The sequence below is a fragment of the Cricetulus griseus genome (assembly GCF_003668045.3).
Source record: "Cricetulus griseus strain 17A/GY chromosome 1 unlocalized genomic scaffold, alternate assembly CriGri-PICRH-1.0 chr1_1, whole genome shotgun sequence".
NCBI classification, from domain to species: Eukaryota; Metazoa; Chordata; class Mammalia; order Rodentia; family Cricetidae; genus Cricetulus; species Cricetulus griseus.
Genome location: NW_023276807.1, coordinates 1,767,109 through 1,787,569, shown reverse-complemented (window position 1 = coordinate 1,787,569; position 20,461 = coordinate 1,767,109). Strand labels below are relative to the sequence as shown.

Here is a 20,461-nt window from a genome sequence, read left to right as displayed (position 1 = left end):
GGAGAACCGTGTTTGCCTGGCTTTGCTGGGGCTCTGAGTCACAGGTGTTGCCTCTGAGGACTTTCCATACACCTGTTCAACCTTTGCCAGGTCCAGCGGCCATCTTTTTAATGTGCTATGAGACACCTGTTCAACCTTCACCACATTCAAACACAGTGCTATGAGACTCTCCCTGGTTGTGTTGAAGATGAAACTTTAAACTTGCTTTCTTACTCTACCTTCTAGTCTATGGTGTGAGAAGAAAAGGGAGGAACTGTTGCATTTAAGGTCCCATTGCAGTTACGCAGTGACCTTCAATGTAGCCATCTGCAGACATACAGCAATAGAGAACAAAGTGGGAAGAAAATCCCATGTCCCATCACTTATTTCATTAGTTATCAATATTTTATCAAACTCAGTCTATCTAGACCGACCTTATTTGCTTTCTTCTTACCCCAGAGTCTGCCAGTCTCTCCCCCTTTCTTTCCCTCCCAGACCCCCTCTTCTGTTTCTGTCTCTTGTATGATGTTTATGAAATACAGTCCCATATAGTCAAAGCTGGCCAGAAACTTGCTATGTGGTCAAGAATGATGCTGAACTCCTGATCCTCTTGCCTTTCTCCCTTGCTCCCAAATGTTGGGATTATAGGCATGCACTATCATGCCTCCCTCTCTCCCCCTGAACATCTTAAAAGACATCCAAACTATCAAAACACTTCACCTGAAAATAGTCCAGACAACATTTGCTGGAACACTGTAAGAACTAGATAGGCTCTATGATTTTACAAGTTATCTTTAGCAATTATTATTTTTTTTGGGGGGTAGGTCATCAATCAGTACATGACTGACTTCTGTTAGATGCACAGACCACAAGTTGGCAGGCCAGCAACCTCTTTTTTTCGAGTTTTATTGGAACACAGTTGGGCTCTCTCATACCCACAGCTTTAATCTACACTCCCTCTAAACAACAAAATTCAGCAGCTGGGTAGTGGTGAGATAGCTGAGTAATTGCAACAGAAACCACAGGGTCTCAGAAATCTAAAACATCTACAGTTCAGCCCTTTAAGAAAATCTTAGCTGACCCTTGCTATAAACAAACAAAGCTTATATGGTGTTGGGATAAGTTTCCATACCACTTCTAGAGTGGTACTGACAATCACAACTGAAAAATGTATTCAGCGGCAGGCATGCACTGTGTTGCATAAGCTGGCCTCAAACTCCTAGACATAAGCCATCTTCTTCCTCAGCCTCCCAAATGACTTACAGCCACCACACTCAGGTTCTTATTTATTAAACAGTCCTGCCACACATACAGGTCCTTATTTTTCTTTAAGCTGTCTCGTGGTTTACAGTCCAATGAGGCTAACATAAATAAAAATGGTTTTGTTCTAGCCATTTCTCCTTGAAATATGGTAGCAATACAGAGCAAAAACAAGCGAAGCAAAAACAACTAGGAAATGGATAATGGATGTTGCTAGGCCCCCCAATCCCGTGTCCCCCCCCAAAATTAGAGAAACCTGTGCTCTATCTCTTTATTCTTGTTATGTCACAAGAAAATAGTAAGCTTTTTTAGTTTTTTTTCTTTCTTCTAAAGCAGCAAGCATTTAATAAATATTTGGCTGGTGCTAACATTTAAAACAATACATCAAGAAATTTGTGGGGAGATTGAGCAGGAGTTCAGGGTTAGCGTGGACTACCTGAGATTCTGCCTCAAAAACAAGTCCCAGAACAAAACATTAGCTTGTTAGGGGTGTGGAAGAGTGCAAGCTTAGGATGCACAAGCCCCGGTTTTGATTCTCAGATCTGCAAACAAAACAAACCTTGGCAAACTAACCAACTAACCAACCAAACAAACAAAAAGTGTCTTTTAGAAAAGAAAGAAATTTTAGCTTGGTAAACAGTACATAGTATTCATGTATTTAGATTTTATATGCAGAGAACAAAGTCAAGGCAAAGGGAGTACTTAGAAGGTATAAAAAAGTACCCAGAGGAGGGACAAGTCTCAGCAGTGTTAATGCCCACTAAAGAGACACAGACCCTTGAAAGAAAATTTAAGTTTTTATTTTTAGTAAAGGGCAGTTCACATTTTTGATAAATAACCTGTGCATATCAAAGAAGAGCAGAGGTTTGTAATTAATATAAGGATTGTATATGGCTCACCTGCCTCCTGTGCTGCCGCCGTGCTGTAACGGGTTACCTTTACCCTTTACCCTTTACCCTGGAAGAAGAATGCCCAGCAGCATCAACTGTGACATTATTTCTCCAAGTCATAGGACTCAAGCCCGTTAAAACTTTCAGCATTAAAAAGATACATAATGTTCTCAGATTCAATTATTCAATCCAACTTAATGCTTACTTTTGGATCCCTTATTGCTAACATACATTAACTTTCCCTACATTTACCTTTCACAGTCAGAAGAGCAGACTTGCCAGTCAAGAAGACACTAGGAGTCTAAACAAGGTGCCCCAAATAGTCACAGCCAATTAGACAGGAAGGGGATGGAGGGAGGAGAAAAGGAGGGGAGAGGAGGCGGTGGGATTAGTTTAATTCCCAGCACAGCTCCCTGTGAGAAAGGACTGAGTCTAACTTCACTGGGAAACAGATACCTGATAACTACAGCACAGTACACTGCCTTAGTGGTGCCAAAGAGCTTTTGTCCAGAGCTGAAACTCGGTCAGGAAAAGCTTTACTGTGTCACAAGTCTAGACCTCTCAAAGTCTATGTCCCTGATACACCATCCGTGAGTATAACCCATGATGCTAACGAAAACCGATTCTTTCAATATTGTCTCAAAAACATGGTTTTCAAGATCAGAGAGGGGTGTGTGTGTGTGTGTGTGTGTGTGTGTGTGTGTGTGTGTGTGTGTGAATTCAGGGGACAAAGTGCTTTGCCTCCCAAGGTCTTAACCTGAGTTTGAGCTTCAGAACCAAAGTAAAGGCACTAGGACCCATTTTGTTATTGTTTTTGTTTTTAAGCCGCAGTGCTTGACCTCAAACAGAATGGGACATTTGTCATTGACTCCAAAGCCCAAGGAACATGAAGGAAGAAGGGTAGAAGGCCTGTGGGGACTGAAGGACGGGGAGGAGAGCAGTGGGGTGCTGTCTTCCAGACAGAATATAAGCACTGTGATCAGGAACATGGCCAGCTGTGACCGTCTGCATACCCTTCCCTCCACAAGAGGAAGGGAGGCAAGGAGCATCACAATGGTAGGACAGGGCCAGTTGGGAGGCAGGATGGTGGGAGGAGGAGGGGCATGAGAAAGGGTAGGAGGGAGAATGTAATCACAACACATTATGTACAAGTATATATGTGCACTTTTTAAAGCCAGACATGGTGAAATGTGTTTATCCCAGTGCCGGGGGGAGGGAGGCACAGGAGGAACCTGGGGACTTGCAGACCAGCCTATTCCAAATTGTTGAATTCCAGGCAGGGGAGTAAGCCTGTCTCAAAAAAAAAAAAAAAAAAAAAAAAAAAAAGTGCTGCCTGAAGAATGACACCCAAGGTTGTCTTCTGTCACACACACACACACACACATACACACACACACAGACACACACACACACACACACACACACGTGCGTGTGAGCACACATGTACGCACACAAACATGCACACACACACTCCAGAATTTATGAACATTCTAAAATTAACAGTAAAACAACTGCACTTGGCTTAAAGCAAAACAACGATGTCCTCGATTTAGAGATTGTTTTTCTGTGTTTCTCTCCTGACATAATAAAACTACTGAAGCATCACACCGGCAATAGACTTTTACTACCTTCAACCAATGTACCAACCCAAGTGCTCTGTTCTCAAAGCTTGAGAGCCGACAGAAGGGGAGAACCTGGCATTAGAAGAATAGGACTCAGAATTTCAGTGCCCAAAGCTACCTCTGTTGACTATTTCACAAGGCTGATGATTTCACTCAAAGGTGAGTGACAATACTTGAATGACACTTTGTATTTGCACTTTAATAGTCTACAGAAACGGAAACTCACAGCACTTCATCTCCTTAAGGGATTTGCCTCTTTTTCTTTTCCTTCCTTCCTTCCTTCCTTCCTTCCTTCCTTCCTTTCTTTCTTTCTTTCTAGATAGGGTTTCTCTGTATTGCTTTAGAGGTCATCCTGGAACTCGCTGGTCTCAAACTCACAGAGATCTTCCTGCCTCTGCCTCCCGAGTGCTGGGATTAAAGGCTTGCACCACCAACGCCCGGCTTGGGAATCGCCTCTTACGGAAGCAGTGGGAAGTATAGCACATTTTCAAAAGCACAGGGCCTGCACCCTGAAATCCATGTAAGGTAAACTCAGTCCAGGTTCTGCAGAAGTATCTCTTCAGACAGCAACAAAAACAAATAGTTACCGCTGAGCTGCACGACATATTTTGTTCTCCCATTAACAAGGAGACAGTGTCTGGTGTAGTTGAAGTCGGTCCTATTCATATTAAAGCCTGCATCATGCTTTAATAACAGAAAATTACTCATCCTTGGGTTATTTAAAATGATTATTAAACTTTATTACATATGGACTAGTGTTTCTCCCACTAGATCATCGTAACTTCAAAAAAGAAGTCATGATTTACACACACACACACATATATATCCCCATATATATATATATATATATATATGCCTTTAATTCCCAAGGCAACTTCACACCTCTAAAACAGGACCACAGCAAGGCCTTCAGTTGACTCTTTCAACATCAATTTTCTAAGTAAGATATTAAATCAATCAAGTGAAGTGACTTAAAAATACTTGTTCATAGGGGCTAGAGAGATGGGGCAGCAGCTAAGAGTGCTTACTGCTCTTTCTTTTAAAAAGAAAACAAGTTGCAGCTGAGACCAGGAAAGGGCTTCAAGCTAATGCTCCCAGAACTTAGGAGGTAGAGGCAGGAGATTCTAGAATTCAAGGCTAGCTTTGACTATGTAGTAAGCTTGAGAGTAGTCAGAGCTACATGAGACCATGTCTCAAACAAAAAGAACAAAGAGTTCTTGTTTTTTTTTTTGAACAGTGATTCTAGGTTCTCTGTAGCTAGGGATGACCTTGAATTTCTTATCTTCCTGCCTTCATCTTCAAAGCACTGAGAGTCTAAGACATGCATTACCAAACCAGTCATTTGTGGCACTAGATGTTGAAGCCATGGCTTTGTACACATTAGGCAATCACACTTACCAGCTAAGCTATATCCCCAATCCTTCTTTTATTATTTTTAACTACATCACATCTTCCAAGTTCTTTTTCTTTACAACCTTTGTATACGGTTCCTAGATTCCACCCATATCCCTTTTGTTTCATTGTGCTGCATTCTGCTTATCTGTTCCAATGACCGACTCCCCTTCTGGGTTAGGATCAGCACGAAAGATTGCATTAATCTCTTTACATATGGGTATCGCTTAGTATGCTAGGAGAAAGTAGAAACTTCATAAATATTTATTTAATTGAATTGTACTGCCTTCTTTTTAAAAAAAATATTTCGGGTTCTTTGAAAAGCTTTATAACTTTTGGCTTTGTACTCTACTTTTTTCCATAGGGAAATATTACTGATGTTTTATTTTACTGCTGAGGGATTCTGAGAAATGAGAAGAAATGGTGGTATCTACAGGCATTTGGGGAGTATTTAGAGCATTTCTTCACCTATATATTAAATGTCTGTTTTATTTTTGGCAGCTGCAGTCCATGTTGCATTGAGGTGGTTAGTAACTATACTGTTAATTATTTTTAGACAACAAAATACCCAACCACAAAATCCATAAGGAATACAATATCTACCGTTTGTACTTAATAACTATATATACAATTCAAAAGTGAACCAATGCAGAATATAATTTGTTAGACTGAATAAACACACCCAGTTTTAAAAATGCTTGCATTGAGACTATAGCATAGAATGTGATGTGCTGCTCTTTTTGACAGTTCTACTTGGCAAAGGAACTGGAATCTGTGGTTCCCTGTATATTACCATTTAAGTCTATGAAATCTCTAGTCACTGGTGCAATGACACTGAGAGACAGCTGCATCTAAATTAACATATTGAGAGAAAACTTCCCTCTCTGAAGTGGCTTAAAGTTAGAAAAATACAAAGAATGTCTGAAAGTACTTCATTTCAGACTGATGGTAGGTACATGGGTGTGAATTACATTATTCTGTATCTTATAAAGTGCAGTATCATGTAATGTTTTGAAAGTACTCTTTCCTATTTTGGTGATGGCTGGGGCTGTAAGAAACTGTGCTGGTCCCTGCACCTGTAGCATCAGCATCATCTGGGAACTTGCTAGAGAGGCAGACTCCCACATCCCACCTCAGCCCTCCTGCATTATAACAAGGTTACTAGGAAATTCTTATGCACATGAAAGTTTGTAGCTCACCCAAATGGTATTCAAGGGCATATAGTAGCTATCTATAGTGCAGTATTCTCAGACCCGAACCTCTCTCATTTATCAGGACCCTGGCAGAAGCAACTGAGTTTCATAGAGAGGCCGAGTGATATGATAGAGATAACGCTGCACAGAGGGCTTGAAAACTAGATTCTTGGTTCATATCTAGTTCCACGACTATGAACCAGACTTCTTGTCTGTAAAACGAATAGATCTTACAGCAGACATTGTGAGAATTTGCAACTCTGAAAGCTGTGAATTTGTGAAAACAGATGGGGATGCATTCTTTCCTGACACACGTCACATACGATGACGTAGTTGAGGGAAATGATTTAATGGTTTATGTAGTTGGGAGAAACGGCTCAAGAGACTGGGCCTGAGTAATGTATCAGCGCCTCGTCTCTCCGATACTTTATATGTATTCAGCACTGGGGCTCAGCCTCTTTCATTTTCACACTCGAGTTCTGGAAGTTGCACAGTGGTGAATAACTTAGGCAGTGGGTGGCTGCTATTAATAATCCCCTCCCTGCTTCCTTTGTTCTTGAATACAGATAAAAACACAGGTAACAAAAGAGTTCCAGAGATGAAAACAGCTTTTACAGTTTGCACAAGAGCAAGAGAATGTTAGTGTTCTTATAAAAAGCATTCATAAAGTGTTTAGAAGTGAAGGATCCGGGGGAAAAAAACAGTATGTGTGTGTACATGTGAATGCACATATGTAGAGAAAATGTAACATGCATGTGTACATGTGCATGCACATATATAGAGAAAATAAAACTAACATGCATGTGTACATATGAATGCACATAGGTAGAGAAAATAAAGTAAAAGCAGCAACATATTGATAATATCAATCTAGAGGTATAAAACTACTTGCACAGTGTACTTTCTAGATTTGAGAATACTAAAAATAAAATTTCCAATAAGTTTCTTGTAGTATTCTTTTTGTTTGTTTGTTTGGTTTGTGTGTGTGTGTGTGTGTGTGTGTGTGTGTGTGTGTGTGTGTGTGTGTGTGTGTGTTTTGGTTTTTGAGACAGGGTTTCTCTGTGTAGCCTTGGTTGTCCTGGAACTAGCTCTGTAGACCAGGTTGGCCGGGAACTCACAGAGATCAGCCTGTCTCTGCTTCCCAAGTGCTGGATAAAAGCATGTGCCATCACTGCCAGGCTTACTCTTTTTTTTTTTTTTTTTTTACAAGTAAACCTTTAAAAGCATGAGAAAAGCTAGACTAGAAAGGAAAAAAATCAGTAGGACATTTTAAGAACTCACATTCCTGCAATGCTTCTTTAAGGAAGTGAACGATATCCAACCATGGGGTGGGAGAGATGGACCAGGGTCCCCAAGACCCATGCAAAAGCTCACACCTGCAAGCCCAGTGCTAGAGGAGGGGGCAGAGAAGGCATCCATGGGACTCACTGGCCAGCCAGTTTAGACACATAGGGAGAGCTAGGCTCAAAGACAGTCTAAAAAATAAGGTGGTGGGAAACTAAGAAGACGCCTGAAGTCACTGTTGTGACTCGCCACACACATGCATGGGGGTGGGGGCGGGGGGTGTGGCACTACAAAATTTAAATTAAAAAAATTAAAAATATTATTTCCAACAAAAAGATGGGCCTTTCATTATTGCTCTGGCTTCAGCTAATATTGGAAAAGAGTACAGCTACCACTCAGAAACAGAACAAACCACAGGCTTTTCTTATTTGCCTGAAACGAGAGGGACACAGCAGCTGCTAGGAGAATTGCTCTCTGCTCTCCCACGTGCCTCGGAAGCATAAAGGATTTCTACCACCAGGAGAACAAGACCACAGGACAGAGTTTCAGCATGCTAGTAATTCTGCTTCAAGAGCCCCTTTCCGTTCACTCGTATTTAAAAACACAATCAATGCACTGCCAGTCTTCCCAATGCAACTGTCCCACAGCAACACCACCAGGACACACACACTGTCATTAATGAGGGACTTAAATACCCGAGCTTCAGAAAACATATCGAATTCAATGACTTTTCCTCCTTTTTTCCTGAGGTTAGCTAAGTGGATTTATTTTATTTTGCCGAGTTAAGCTTCATATAGTTTACATGTCATCTAAAGTGATCACAAAAGGGCAGTTGTTAAAAGTCCCGCACATCATCACAGAGTCGTGTAAAGGGGACAAGCAGAAAAGACATTTAGGATGATTTTCATATATAACTGAAAGCCCAACTCACAACGGCCCTTTGCTCATTCTGCCTGAAGCCAGCTGCTCTCCACTGACTGGCTAGGCATCATGTGGGGACCAATCCCTCAGCAAACAACTGTAGTCCCTGCTTCACCATCTGAGACGGACAGAGGCTCGGTTACATGTGAAGGACTCTGTTACAAACATGACCGACCACCAGCTTCATTTTACAAGAATTACAGGTAGGAATGCTGATTCATAATATTCACTTAGTACCAAAACTATCCATTGATTTAAGCACGAATAAAAGCAATGATTAGTAAAAATGTAAGTTATAAAGTATGTAGATCACAGTACTCTATGAATTAATATACAAATACATATTATTTTATCTTTCATAGGTATATAAATACATACACATGTACAATAACTTATGAATATGTGAAAATGATGAATATTAATTAAGACCTATGGAGATGGCACATCATTTTTACAGTAGGCAACTCTGGAGAGGAAGATCTGGAAATTGGGATGGGAGCACAGTTAGCACAGTTTTTTTCTGTGATGGTATTACATGTCAACTTAACAGAATCTAAAGTCACCTGGGAGGTGATGGTCAGTAACCCACTGAGGGATATCTACATTAAGGTTAGTTTCTGAGAATGTCTGTGAAGCATTATGTTGGTTATAATAATTAACGTGGGAAGACCCATCTTCCCTGGGTAGGATGACTCCCCAGGCAGGGGTTTCTGGACTCCATAAAGTGGAAAAAGCAAGCTGTGTGCTAGCGTGCAAGCATTCACTGCTCTCTGCTGCTGCTGCTTCATTTTTTTCATATAATGCATTTTGATCATATTCTTTCCTACCTCCAACTCCTACCAGATTCTCCTCACCTCCATATCCCCAGCTTCATGTGCTCTCTCTCTAAAACAAAACAAAAACCAATAAAACAAAACCAAGACAAAACCCAGATGGCACATGCAGTGTGACCAGCTCGCTCCCTGCACCATGATGGCCCCTGAACGATGAGCCCCAGGGAATCTTCCTTCCCTGTGTTTGTTTTCTTGAAGTATTTTTTCACAGCAACAGGAAAAGCAACTAAGACATTATCTCAGTTAGAAAAAAAGATTTGAAGCAAACTAGACAAAATGTGAATATTTAAGAGTGATAAGAATAGAGGTATTTATTATACAACCCTTTGTAAATTGTAAAAGTATCTCTGAACTGGTTTTTTAAAGCACTGCCTGTCTTTCAGAGTCTTCACCCTCTACTTGCATGCTAAACAGATGCTCTTTTTTGATGAAGGCCTAGGCCTATGAACAGGGTTAGACAGCATTTATAGATTTTTATCTTGGCGTGTGCTGCCCCACATTGGTTTTACCATACTCACCCATGCTGGCAAGCACAGCAGCAGCTCCCTTTTACTGCTGCAGACGTAGGCATCCATTACACGAGTCCACCAGATGACTATTCCACAATGGACATTTGGGCTAGCTCCAGGTTGGCTAATATGCAGTAGTGAACACTCACTTTATGTCGGGATGATGCATACTCTTTCAGAGAAAACTAGGAAATGAACTTCAGGACTACAGGACATTCTTATGTTCATGGGGCCACACAGTGAGTTCTAAGAAAAGCACAGCTATCTTGAGACACCACCCACACACCACCATCACCTCCCTCTCTCTCTCTCTCTCTCTCTCTCTCTCTCCCCCTCTCTCACTCAGAGGCACACACAGTTCCAGCCTCTTCACTTTAAAAATTTTTATTGTAAATTATGTGTACGCATGTGCATCTGTGTGTGGGTATGCACACTTGAGTAGAAGAGCCCTTGGAGGCTAAAGGCATTGGATCCCTGGGGCTGGAATTACAGGAGGTAATTCCAGATAGGGGTGCTGAAAATTGAACCTGGGTATTCTGAAAGAACAGTAAGTGCTCTTAACTGTTGAGCCATCTCTCCAGTACCATAACCTTTTTTGTTGTTGTTGTTGTTTTTAGATGACTGATATAGTCAGCTTGGCTAATTTTGGCCTTTTGGGTAGGAATGTAGTTATTTTCTAGGTGCTTCTTCCCCAATAACTGACGATATTAAGATCTTTCCCATGCATTTGTAACTCATTTGCATATCATCTCCTGTGGGTGTCCTTTCAAGCTCCTTGCTCATTTTGTTACTATGTTCCCCCCTTTTTTGTTTCATATAAAAATTACTAATATATTGGGATGTAAGCCCTTTTTTCAGGGCCCCATGTGTATATGTGTATGTGTGTTTGTCTTGGCATTGTTTTTTTCCTGGGGAGGGACTTTCTTTCCCCCTACCAGTAACAGCATTATTTAGATAGAATTACCACACCATATAATGCATCTACTTTACAGGTGGCACATGCCTGAAGTCCCAGCACTTGGGAGGCTAAGGCAAGAGAACAAGTTCAAGGCAAACAAGCCAGGCTACATAATGAGTTTGAGGCCAGCCTGAAGTACGTAATGAGAGTCTTTCTCAAAACCTGTGTCTAATACGATGGCCTTAGCACATACCTAGTGTTGTGTAACCTCTACCCCAGTCAGTATTAGGACCTTCCCATCATCCACACAACCTGACATCCACTAGACACCATTTCCTGCTCCTGTCTACCCCTAGCCCTTAACCTACTTTCTGTCTTCATGGATTTGCCTGTTTCTGACATTTCACATAAGCCGAGTGACACAAGATGTGGTCTTTTTTTTCTGAGTGGCTTTTATTTAGCAGCACAATATCTTCAAGACAGAACTACATGACACCATGTGCCTGTACTTCATTCTTTTCAACGCCAATTAACGGGATTCTTTTGTCAGTGGGTGGACGATGGGGTTGGTTTTGCTTTCTGGATATTAGGAATAATGCTGCCATGAACGTTCATGTGCAAGTGTCTGTGCTGTGCTACTTCACATTCCCACCAACAGTGAGGGTCCCAACTTCCCTACATCCTCATTGATACTTCTCATTACTCATCTTTCTTAGGGTATCTTCCTTAGCAGACGTGAATGGGTACCTCACTGTGGGTCTCATTTCCCTCTCTGCATCATTCCAAGCCTGTAGTAGCCATCTTTATAGGAAAAATACCTGTTCTGATCTTTTGACGGTTCTTAAAATCAGGCTTGCGTTTTTAAAGTTCAATATTAGTTTTGTAAGTCAAGCTTATTGGCAATACATTATAAATTTATTCTAACCAATTTTATTTTCCAGTGCTGGGTACCAAACCCAAGGCTTCATGCCTTGCTGCTTGGCAGCATCCTGAGCTACCCTCTCAGTGGCTGTAGGATCTGTACTGATAACTCTCTCTTCTGTTTTTAATACTGGGAAACTAGGTGTACTTTTAATTTCCCAGTGTGGTTATTAGTTCTCCTTTGATACACATTTCAAATATTGGAAGATTTCCTGGAGAAAATGATTCATTGCCCCAGCTAGTGATTTCCTCTGTGGCTACAGAAAATGCTATATGACTTCAGTCCTTTGGAGTTGATTAACATTTGCTTTATGGCCCAACCTGAGGTCAATATCAGAAAATATTCCATGTGTACTTGAAAAAGGAAGAATTCTACAGAAGTTGGATGTGGTATTACCATGGGCTTTTAATAGCAGATGAATGAATGTTGGCTTTGTGTGTAAGAAAGACAGTTAAAGAGCTTAGCTGTTTCTTGGCTGACTTGAGAATTATTCAGTCTCAGCAAAGCTTTTCTTTAATAAGCTGTTGTGAAAAATATCCCGACTATAATACATTGCCCCTCAGAGTGAAAAGCAGAAAGGCATGTTTGTTTCCTTTCCTGTGTGTGCATGTTGTATGCATGTGTGTGCATGTATAGGTATATATTGTGTGTGTGTGTGTGTGTGTGTGTGTGTGTGTGTGTGTAGGCCAGAAGAGGACCCTCTACCACTCTGTCTCATGCACTGCGACAAAGTCTCTCACTGATCCTGAAGTATTTTGGCAGGCTGGCAGCTAGCAAGCCCTGTGTTCCTCCAGTCCCTATGCTCTTCTTCCCCATGTTAGAGTTACAGGTGTGATGTTACTCATACCTTTAACAGATTATATGTGCCTTGAGCATATGTATGTACCCCATCTGTGTACAGGTGCCCAGAGGCCAGAAGAGGACACTGGATCCCCAGGAACGAGAGTTACAGTGGTTGTGAGACTTCTGATGTGGGTGCTGGGAACTGAACCCAGGTCATCTTCAAGAGCAGCAAGTGCTCTTAACCATTTAGCCATCTCTCCAGCCACTGAGGTTTTTTATGATATGAATGCTAGAGATCTGAACCCAGGTCCTTAATGTTTGTGCAGGAAATACTCTTACCTACTGAGACATCTCCCCAGCCCCATGCTTGCTTCCTTTTATGTTAAGAATCCAGACGTGCACATTGATCTTACTAAGGTTAGTACAGGATGTAAAGATCAGAAGACTGGTTTTTCCAATCTGAATTGGAAAAGGATCTTACTGTGCAGCCCAGGCTGGCCTTGAACATCCAATCTCCCTCCTCAGCCCCTCTGGTGCTGAATTACAAGTATTCATTACCATGCTTAGATTAATCCAGCCTTTTAGAAGAAACACGCATTATTGAAAACGTTTACAATTCATAATATTTAAACACCAGATGAAATTTAAAATTAGCCAACTACTTCACTACATTTTATATAAAGAGAACACTCCATTAGAAAAATGTCAATCTTTGTATCTCATGCAGCTTTTGGGATCCAAATGTTTAGTGTCAAAAAGCCTTAAGACCTATGAACTTTATCATAGATCTTTGCTCCCTTTCTAGTCTGTTTCCAACAGTTTAGGAACATGCCTCTTCTCATAGATGGCAACAATCAGGAGATAGAAAGCTAACTGAAAGGGGGGCAATGTTAGAGATAATGGACTCTAGAAATAGAATTGATGTTTGGAGGCCAAGTTCATGTGTCAGTACTGATTGAGAGGGCTGATTGCCAAGACTAGTATCATGTCACCATTTGGGGGGGAAATCCACGAAAGAGTACATGGGGGACATGGTAGGAAATAGCTATTGACTTAAACCCCACTACCATCATGTTGTAGCCCACTAAGAAATTCCATCTGGATGGATGAAGAGTCCAGAAGGTTGTCTACTGGATCATTTCCCACAATACAGCAACTGCTGTTAAGCTTCTTTTTCAAAGGAAGGCTGGAGCAACCATGACAAATGTGACAAGTCACCCAAACAGCTGTCTGGTAGCTACAAGCACAAGGTCCAAAAAAAGAGACAGCCAAAAATTATATTTCTGTCCATAAATTAAGATAGGCAGACTGTGAGTGAGGTTTGTCTAATAGGAGAATCAGGAAAAGGAAGGATTAAAAATTAAACAGATCCTGTGACATGTGGCATATAATCTCTTATGCTTTATAGACAAAAATCCTCCGGAATGTTAGAAGTTACAGGAACAAAATCATAAAGCATAGGGCCAGTGAGATAGCTCAGCAGATAAAGACACTTGTCATCACACCTAAAGACTTAAGTTCAAGACCCAGAACCCATGGTGGAGGGAGAGCCAGCTGCTTACTGTTATCTTCTGACCTCCACATGTGTGATGCGGTATGCACAAACCACACACACACACACACACACATACACACACAATGCAAGAATGCATTATACACCTACACAGTACAGATTAAAAAAAATTTTGAAGCATAATGGAAAGTAAATGGACCATTTGTTGACACATTACCACTGATGAACACTGCCTACTTCAGGCACAGCTTTCGCTCCCCACCCTGTCATAAATACATACTACTCACTGTCACAGACTAAGTGGCACACATTTCCTCCTCAGTCTTGTCAGCAAGGAAGAAATGTGTTCCTCATTTAGGCAAGCCATAAAAAAACACTTTCCATGGGCCAACAACTCTGTCTCACTTGCTTTTCCAGCAGGCTGCCTGGTTCTGTAGAGAAATGTCCTTCTTAAGACACTGAATGTTTTGTGGATGAAATGGCAATGACATCTCTCAGAAGGCTGGGGGCGGGGGCAGACAGACTAGATGCACCGGCAAACATTAACAAGTGCACACAGGCAAAAGAACTTGGATGTCTATCACATCCAAAAAAATATATATATTATTTTGAGAAAAAATTCACATGATTTTTTTTTTGCCAATGTGAATTTTTTTTTTTTCAAAATAAAAACTTAGGAAGGAAAGTTCCCGTTAAAAACCCAAAAGTGTCAAGGTAGACAAGTTGCTACCATGAAAGAACTAACTAACGTGGTAACTTTCCAGTATTGTAGCTTCTTGGCGGGCCGCCTTTGACACCCATTTCAAAGGCAGGGGGTGCTGGCATCTGACATTATTAGCTATGAGTATTGAGTATGTTGGCGTAAAAAGGAACGTAAGAAATAGGAATAGCAACAAATAATTAAAAGACTAATAGTTTGTCTTAATTGTGCATGAGCCAAGTGTGGGCATAGGTCTGAATTCTTACTTAAACTCTGTGCCTCAAAATCAGGTTCTTCAACTTGGGGACATGCTTGGACCATAAACACCTGACCAGAGGAGAGCAAGGCAATACAGACTCACATATTTCCACTATGTGAGTCTGGTAGAATTATGACTACCATGCTGGACTATTTGCTGGTAGCATTGTTCAGGGAGTTCACTGAGTCCCGGCAGCCTCTGATAGTGTGGCCTTGAATGTTTCTACAAGAAAGTGCTTGTCCCCAGTGCCTATGTGATGGTAAGCAAAATGCAAACATACAATGCAGCTTCAAATACATGAAAGACACAAAGGCCTGTGTGGGAGGCTAATGACATCTCTCTCCAGTCTCCATCACTATTTCCCTTCTCCTCAAAGTGTACACTTGCCATAAAAGCTATTTGCTCCATGTAGCTCGTCCTTCCAGCTGTTCATAGCCAAGGCAAAGATGACCTAACTCCCTTTCTGCACTGACTTGAGAGGTTAGCCACCACCCCAGCTTCATGAACTCGATGGACTACTTCTCTGAAAATTTTATATGTAATCCAATATCCAGCATTTTTAATATGTTCAGCATGTCCAATGGCAGAGAACATTCTAGGAAGATAATAAAGTTAAAATAATAAAGTTAAAAATGGAGTCTGTTTACATGATGATTAACATTTGTATAAAAGGAGGATTAAGACCATTAAACGTTAGAAGTAACTTTTCTTTCCAGTGCACATCGAGGGGTATTAGGTTTAGTGTCACTGACTGACGCTAAGACAGTACCCTGGAGTCGCTGCTATTTTATGTTATGTTTTGACAACACAAGGTCTTTGAGGATGGCCAGAATATTATCTTCTCCCTCTTTAGATCCAATACTACTAAATAATGCAATAATTGATTTTTCACTAACAATTGCAGTAAGTAAAAGCTGGCCACTTTTAATCAGGGCTTGTTAAGGGTGTTTAAATTTTCAAACTAGAAATCATGGAAGTCAAGAAGGATGAGGAATGTCAGTGGCTTCTCAGAATAGTATTTGCTTCTTTATATTCATAGAGAAATTAGCATCATATACATTATGAACACTACAGAGCACTCATGGCTTGTTCACATGTGGCCTAACCCCTCCCACTAATTCACCTTGAAGTCCATGAAAATCTGAAGAATCACAGAAAAGAACACTGGCCCACAGGAACTTTTTGTTCCAAGTCAGATTTTGCAAATCCATCACAGCCAGAACACTGGTTTAATTACAAGCAGCCAATGCCTTCCACACTCCCTATTATTTCCCCATTGTCTAATTCCATTCCAAGGGGGGAAACTGAACACTTGTCAACTTTGCATATTTTCAAACAGCCTCTCTCCATTTTACAAATTTTAAAAGAATAATTCTAGTCTAAATATTCTCCACATCTGGAGTTTAGTCAGTACCAGATTTCATTTTGTTAAGGTGTTACAGTACATGCCAGGCTACCCATTAAATGTTCATTTTCTTTGGACAAAAATCTGAGCCACCTGGGTCACTGAAATCCATTAAAGTTTCTACTAATGTATCATTATCACTTTAGCAATATGAAATATTTCCAGCTTTTACTGATACCTGTTGATCTATGTGTCTTTTGAAAACAGAAACAGCATTATATTCTTCTAATAATCATTTACAGTCACCATTTAATAACATTCATATTCAAAACACTAATAATTCTATACTCAAGGAGGGGTTGCTGCAAGCAAAGTCTAAAGAATGCATTCACACCCTTAGATACAGTTTTGTGTAGCAAGCAGACATACTTGGAATTCTAATAAGAATGTGGTAAGAAGCTGGGCCTGGTGGTGCACGCTGAGACAGAGCACTTGGACATAGCATAGGACCTTGCAAGCTCAAGGTCCACCCATGCTATAGGCTGAGCTCAAGGCCAGTCTGGGCAACGTAGTCACAAATACAGCTTAAAGGAAGGGTAGGCTTTAGAATACAGCTCAGGGGTGTCTAATGTAAACGAGGCTCTAGATTCAACCCCTAGAACTAGACAAAAGAAAGAAAAAAGAGAGTGGGAGTTGGTGAGTTCAATAAAGCCAGACTGGTACTCTGCAAGCAAAGGATGCACATGGTTGAATTGTGTAGGGCTAAAGTATCGTGTCAACAGTTCCAGACACAAAGGGAAGAAACAGGAGCGCCTACCCCCTCACCCCAGAGGAAACTTAGCCATAGTACTTACTCTGCCTGGAATGGCTATTCAAGAGGCATTTGCTTTGAATAGAGACCCTGTGTTTGATGCAATAGGAATTATGGAATGAGCAGCAGAAGCAACGGCAGAAGTAGCCAGAGACTATTCTCTAGGACACCTCAGTGATTTTAGGATGTGCGACAGGGGAGGAATAAGACAACATTGACCTTATTAAGTAACAATAAGTAATTATAAAGTCAACAGTAATGAAATAGAAAAGAAAATGTATCAGCAGTAAGTTGGTTGCATACCACTTTTTATTAGTAATTAGGTTGTAACTATTTAAGCAATGACATTATGTTTCCATTCCTCCTCACATGTATATAAACATGCCAGTTTTCCTGGCTGCCCAAAGAGCTCTTTGGCCATTAAGTTCAGTGACCTCACTACGTTATAGCTTTGCTCTCGCCATTCTGTGTGAGCTGTTTTAAAACACACCAGCAAGCTACAAAAGAAGGGCCTTTAGTCACTGACCCCAGAAAGGCAAAGGAAGTCCCTCTGTGCCGCAGTGACCACTGTATAACTGACTAACCCCCCATGCTATTTTTAAAGTTTTTTTTTGTTTTGTTTTGTTTTTGTGGGACACTATCTTCTGTGCATGGCAACGGTTGTCTTGGAACTAGAGCAGTTATAACCACTAACACAAGACCCTCACAAGATTGAGATCACTAACATTCCTGGTGGAAGGGAGACATGAGTCATGAGGAGCTCATGAGGCAGCCAGGGGACCTGGGGATATACAAGTAATGACTGAAGGACAGGAGACTTCCTCTTTGCAGTGTGGCAGTCAGTGAGATGCTCACACCCCTGGAAATAACCACAACTGAACTCACTGGTTTCCCAAGCTACACTTAGGTAATTGCATCTCTTTGGTATTCTCTCTAGGGTAAGTGTTTGTTCATATCTACCCAGGGAGAGTTTATAGAATGTTTACTTAAAAGCTTTGTTTGTTGTTAGTTTTGAGACAGGGGCTTGTAGTTGAGGTTGGCCTGAAATGAACTATGTAGCCCAAGTGCTGGGATTATAGGTGTGCATCACCCTACCCAGCTATGTTTAAAGTATTTTAACGTCTTCGCTGAATTATCTGAAAAATTATCTGATGAAAAATGGAAGACTTGGTTATGAGTCCTGAATCATGGTGTAACAGTTGCTAAAGACCCTTCCAGAGTTAAAGAAATAAAACGATTATAAAAACGTTAAGACAATGGCATGATTTTTAGCCCTGTTTCACAGTCAGGGTGTTTCTAGTCATTTATTAAAAGTCAAGAGTTTATACTCCTCATTTCTCCCTTCTTCATGATTATCATTATTTTATAACAATAAAATTCATAAGCTTATAATTTATTCCGAAAGGGTAATTTTCACTAAAGTGTATATGCTTACCTTATTATTTTTTATTTTTATTTTTTTATTTTTTGTTTTTTTGAGACAGGGTTTATCTGTGTAGCTTTGGAGACTGTCCTGGAACTTGATTTGTAGACCAGGCTGGCCTCGAACTCACAGAGATCTGCCTGATACCACCTCACGAGTGATGGGATTCAAGGCATGTGCCACCAGCACCCAGCTACTTATTTTAAAATCATTTTTAACAGAAGGGGGTGATGGAAAAGGAGAGGGTCAGAAAACAACAAAACAAATCTTGTTTGAAAAACCAGGATGGAAGAAAATCCTTTGTGAATTAATAAATAAATGTGAAAAATATTAAGGAAAAACAAACAAACTCAAGTCTCACTGATGAGTCCTGGAATGTAATGCCTTCTTTTAGGGAAATGGGTATATTGCCTGAGAGTCCCCGCAGGGGTCCAGCTTTCCCCGGAGGACCCCCAAGCCTCACTGTTGCAGTATTCAGTCAGTCATACTCCTGAGCTCACACCTAAGCCTTGTGCCTCAGTTCCCCCAGGATAGAAATCCTCTCTACTTTCCCATCTTCTTGTTTTTGTGAGTTCAAAAGGTGTAGGAAAGAGTAAGACAGCTGCTCGCTTCCTCACATGGATAAAGAAACAAGTCACAGACAATGGGTGCTAATGCATCAGGGGACAAAACATAGCAGCCAACATCAGCAGTGCTGAAGAACTGCTTAGGGGAGGCTGTCTGGGGAACACTTGTTCAGAGATATGTCCAGTTAGCAGCCATGCCAGCTCTCTGGGATCGTTTGGATTAGGTGTTCTGCAAAGTGTTCTGTTATGAAAGGCTTTCGTGCCGTCTTGCAGTTTACCAGTGTACTAGGATTAAGAAGACCAGTTCATGGGATCGGCACTAATGTCCCATGAGGCAGGCCGGACACATGACTCAGTTGGTGAAATGTTTGTCAAAGCAAGCATGAGGACCTGACCTTGACCCCTAAACGCCATGTAAGAATGCTGGGTACAGCGGTGTATGCTTGTAAGCCCAGGGCTGGAGAAGTGGACACAGGTGGATCCTAAGGCATGCAGACCAGCCAGCCTAGTCTAACAGTGAGCTTCAGGATAGTGAGAGATCAGTCTCCAAACAAGGTGTTCACGGAGAATGACACTGTTGACCTCTGGACTTGCACACATTTGTGCGTCTACCCCCCCCCCCATGAACATGCATGCACACATAGTCACATGCTGCCTTTCCTTTTGATCTGGCCCTATTTACTGACATGTATGTGTATCATTGTCTTTTTTCTTTCATCCTCTCATTTGGCTCCCCTGATAATTTCAGGAGGTTACACTAGTGGGATAGGTTTAAAATCTTTGAGTCTAGGCATTAAAATATCATGCTGTTAGTTACAATACATTTTGTGGGGTAAGAAGATGAATTAGGTGTTTGAAATGATGCTGTAACATACTTGAAGAACATGCAATAGATCCGCAAGGGATTTTTACCATACAGTACACAAAGATTATATACTATTTTCCAATCAGAAAAAGAATCATCAAAATATCCATCGTGTAGGAGGGATGGCATTCAAATTCATGAGGTTTATATTTCTAGCGTGGTTCTTCATCACTTTTCATCCTTCATTCCGGGTTCTGACGCCAGTGGAGTTGTTCACGGCTCTGGAGTTGACAGCAAGCTACAGTCGATACCATTGCTCAGGAAAAGGCACCGACTCTAATGTTCATTTCCAAACTGGCTGGTCAGCTGCCATTCTCTAGCTAGCAGTCCACAGCTGGCCATATTGTTGGAATTTGTGTTCTAATGGACTCGACCCATCTTGCTAAAAGCTGTCTCATTTCTGCTTCCTATAGGGAATCTATTTGGATTCCTGCCACTCAGCTTCAATATATGAAACATGCAGGATGTTGGATGGAGACACTGGACCAGGAAC

General features: G+C 41.1%; 1 protein-coding gene across 5 annotated transcripts in view; it reads right to left on the bottom strand.

The window, feature by feature from the left end:
• The window catches only part of Mcu (mitochondrial calcium uniporter), a 164,803-nt gene that overhangs the window by 42,046 nt on the left and 102,296 nt on the right, over positions 1-20,461 (bottom strand). Inside the window, exon 1 of one of the 5 annotated variants that reach the window (XM_035452217.1) lies at positions 9,893-9,964. The exons of the other annotated variants lie outside the window; for them this stretch is intronic. Within the exon in view, the coding sequence (XP_035308108.1) occupies positions 9,893-9,949 (57 nt within the window). The 5' untranslated portion in view covers positions 9,950-9,964. Of the gene's footprint in view, positions 1-9,892; positions 9,965-20,461 lie in introns of those variants that run through there. 5 annotated transcript variants of the gene reach the window in all.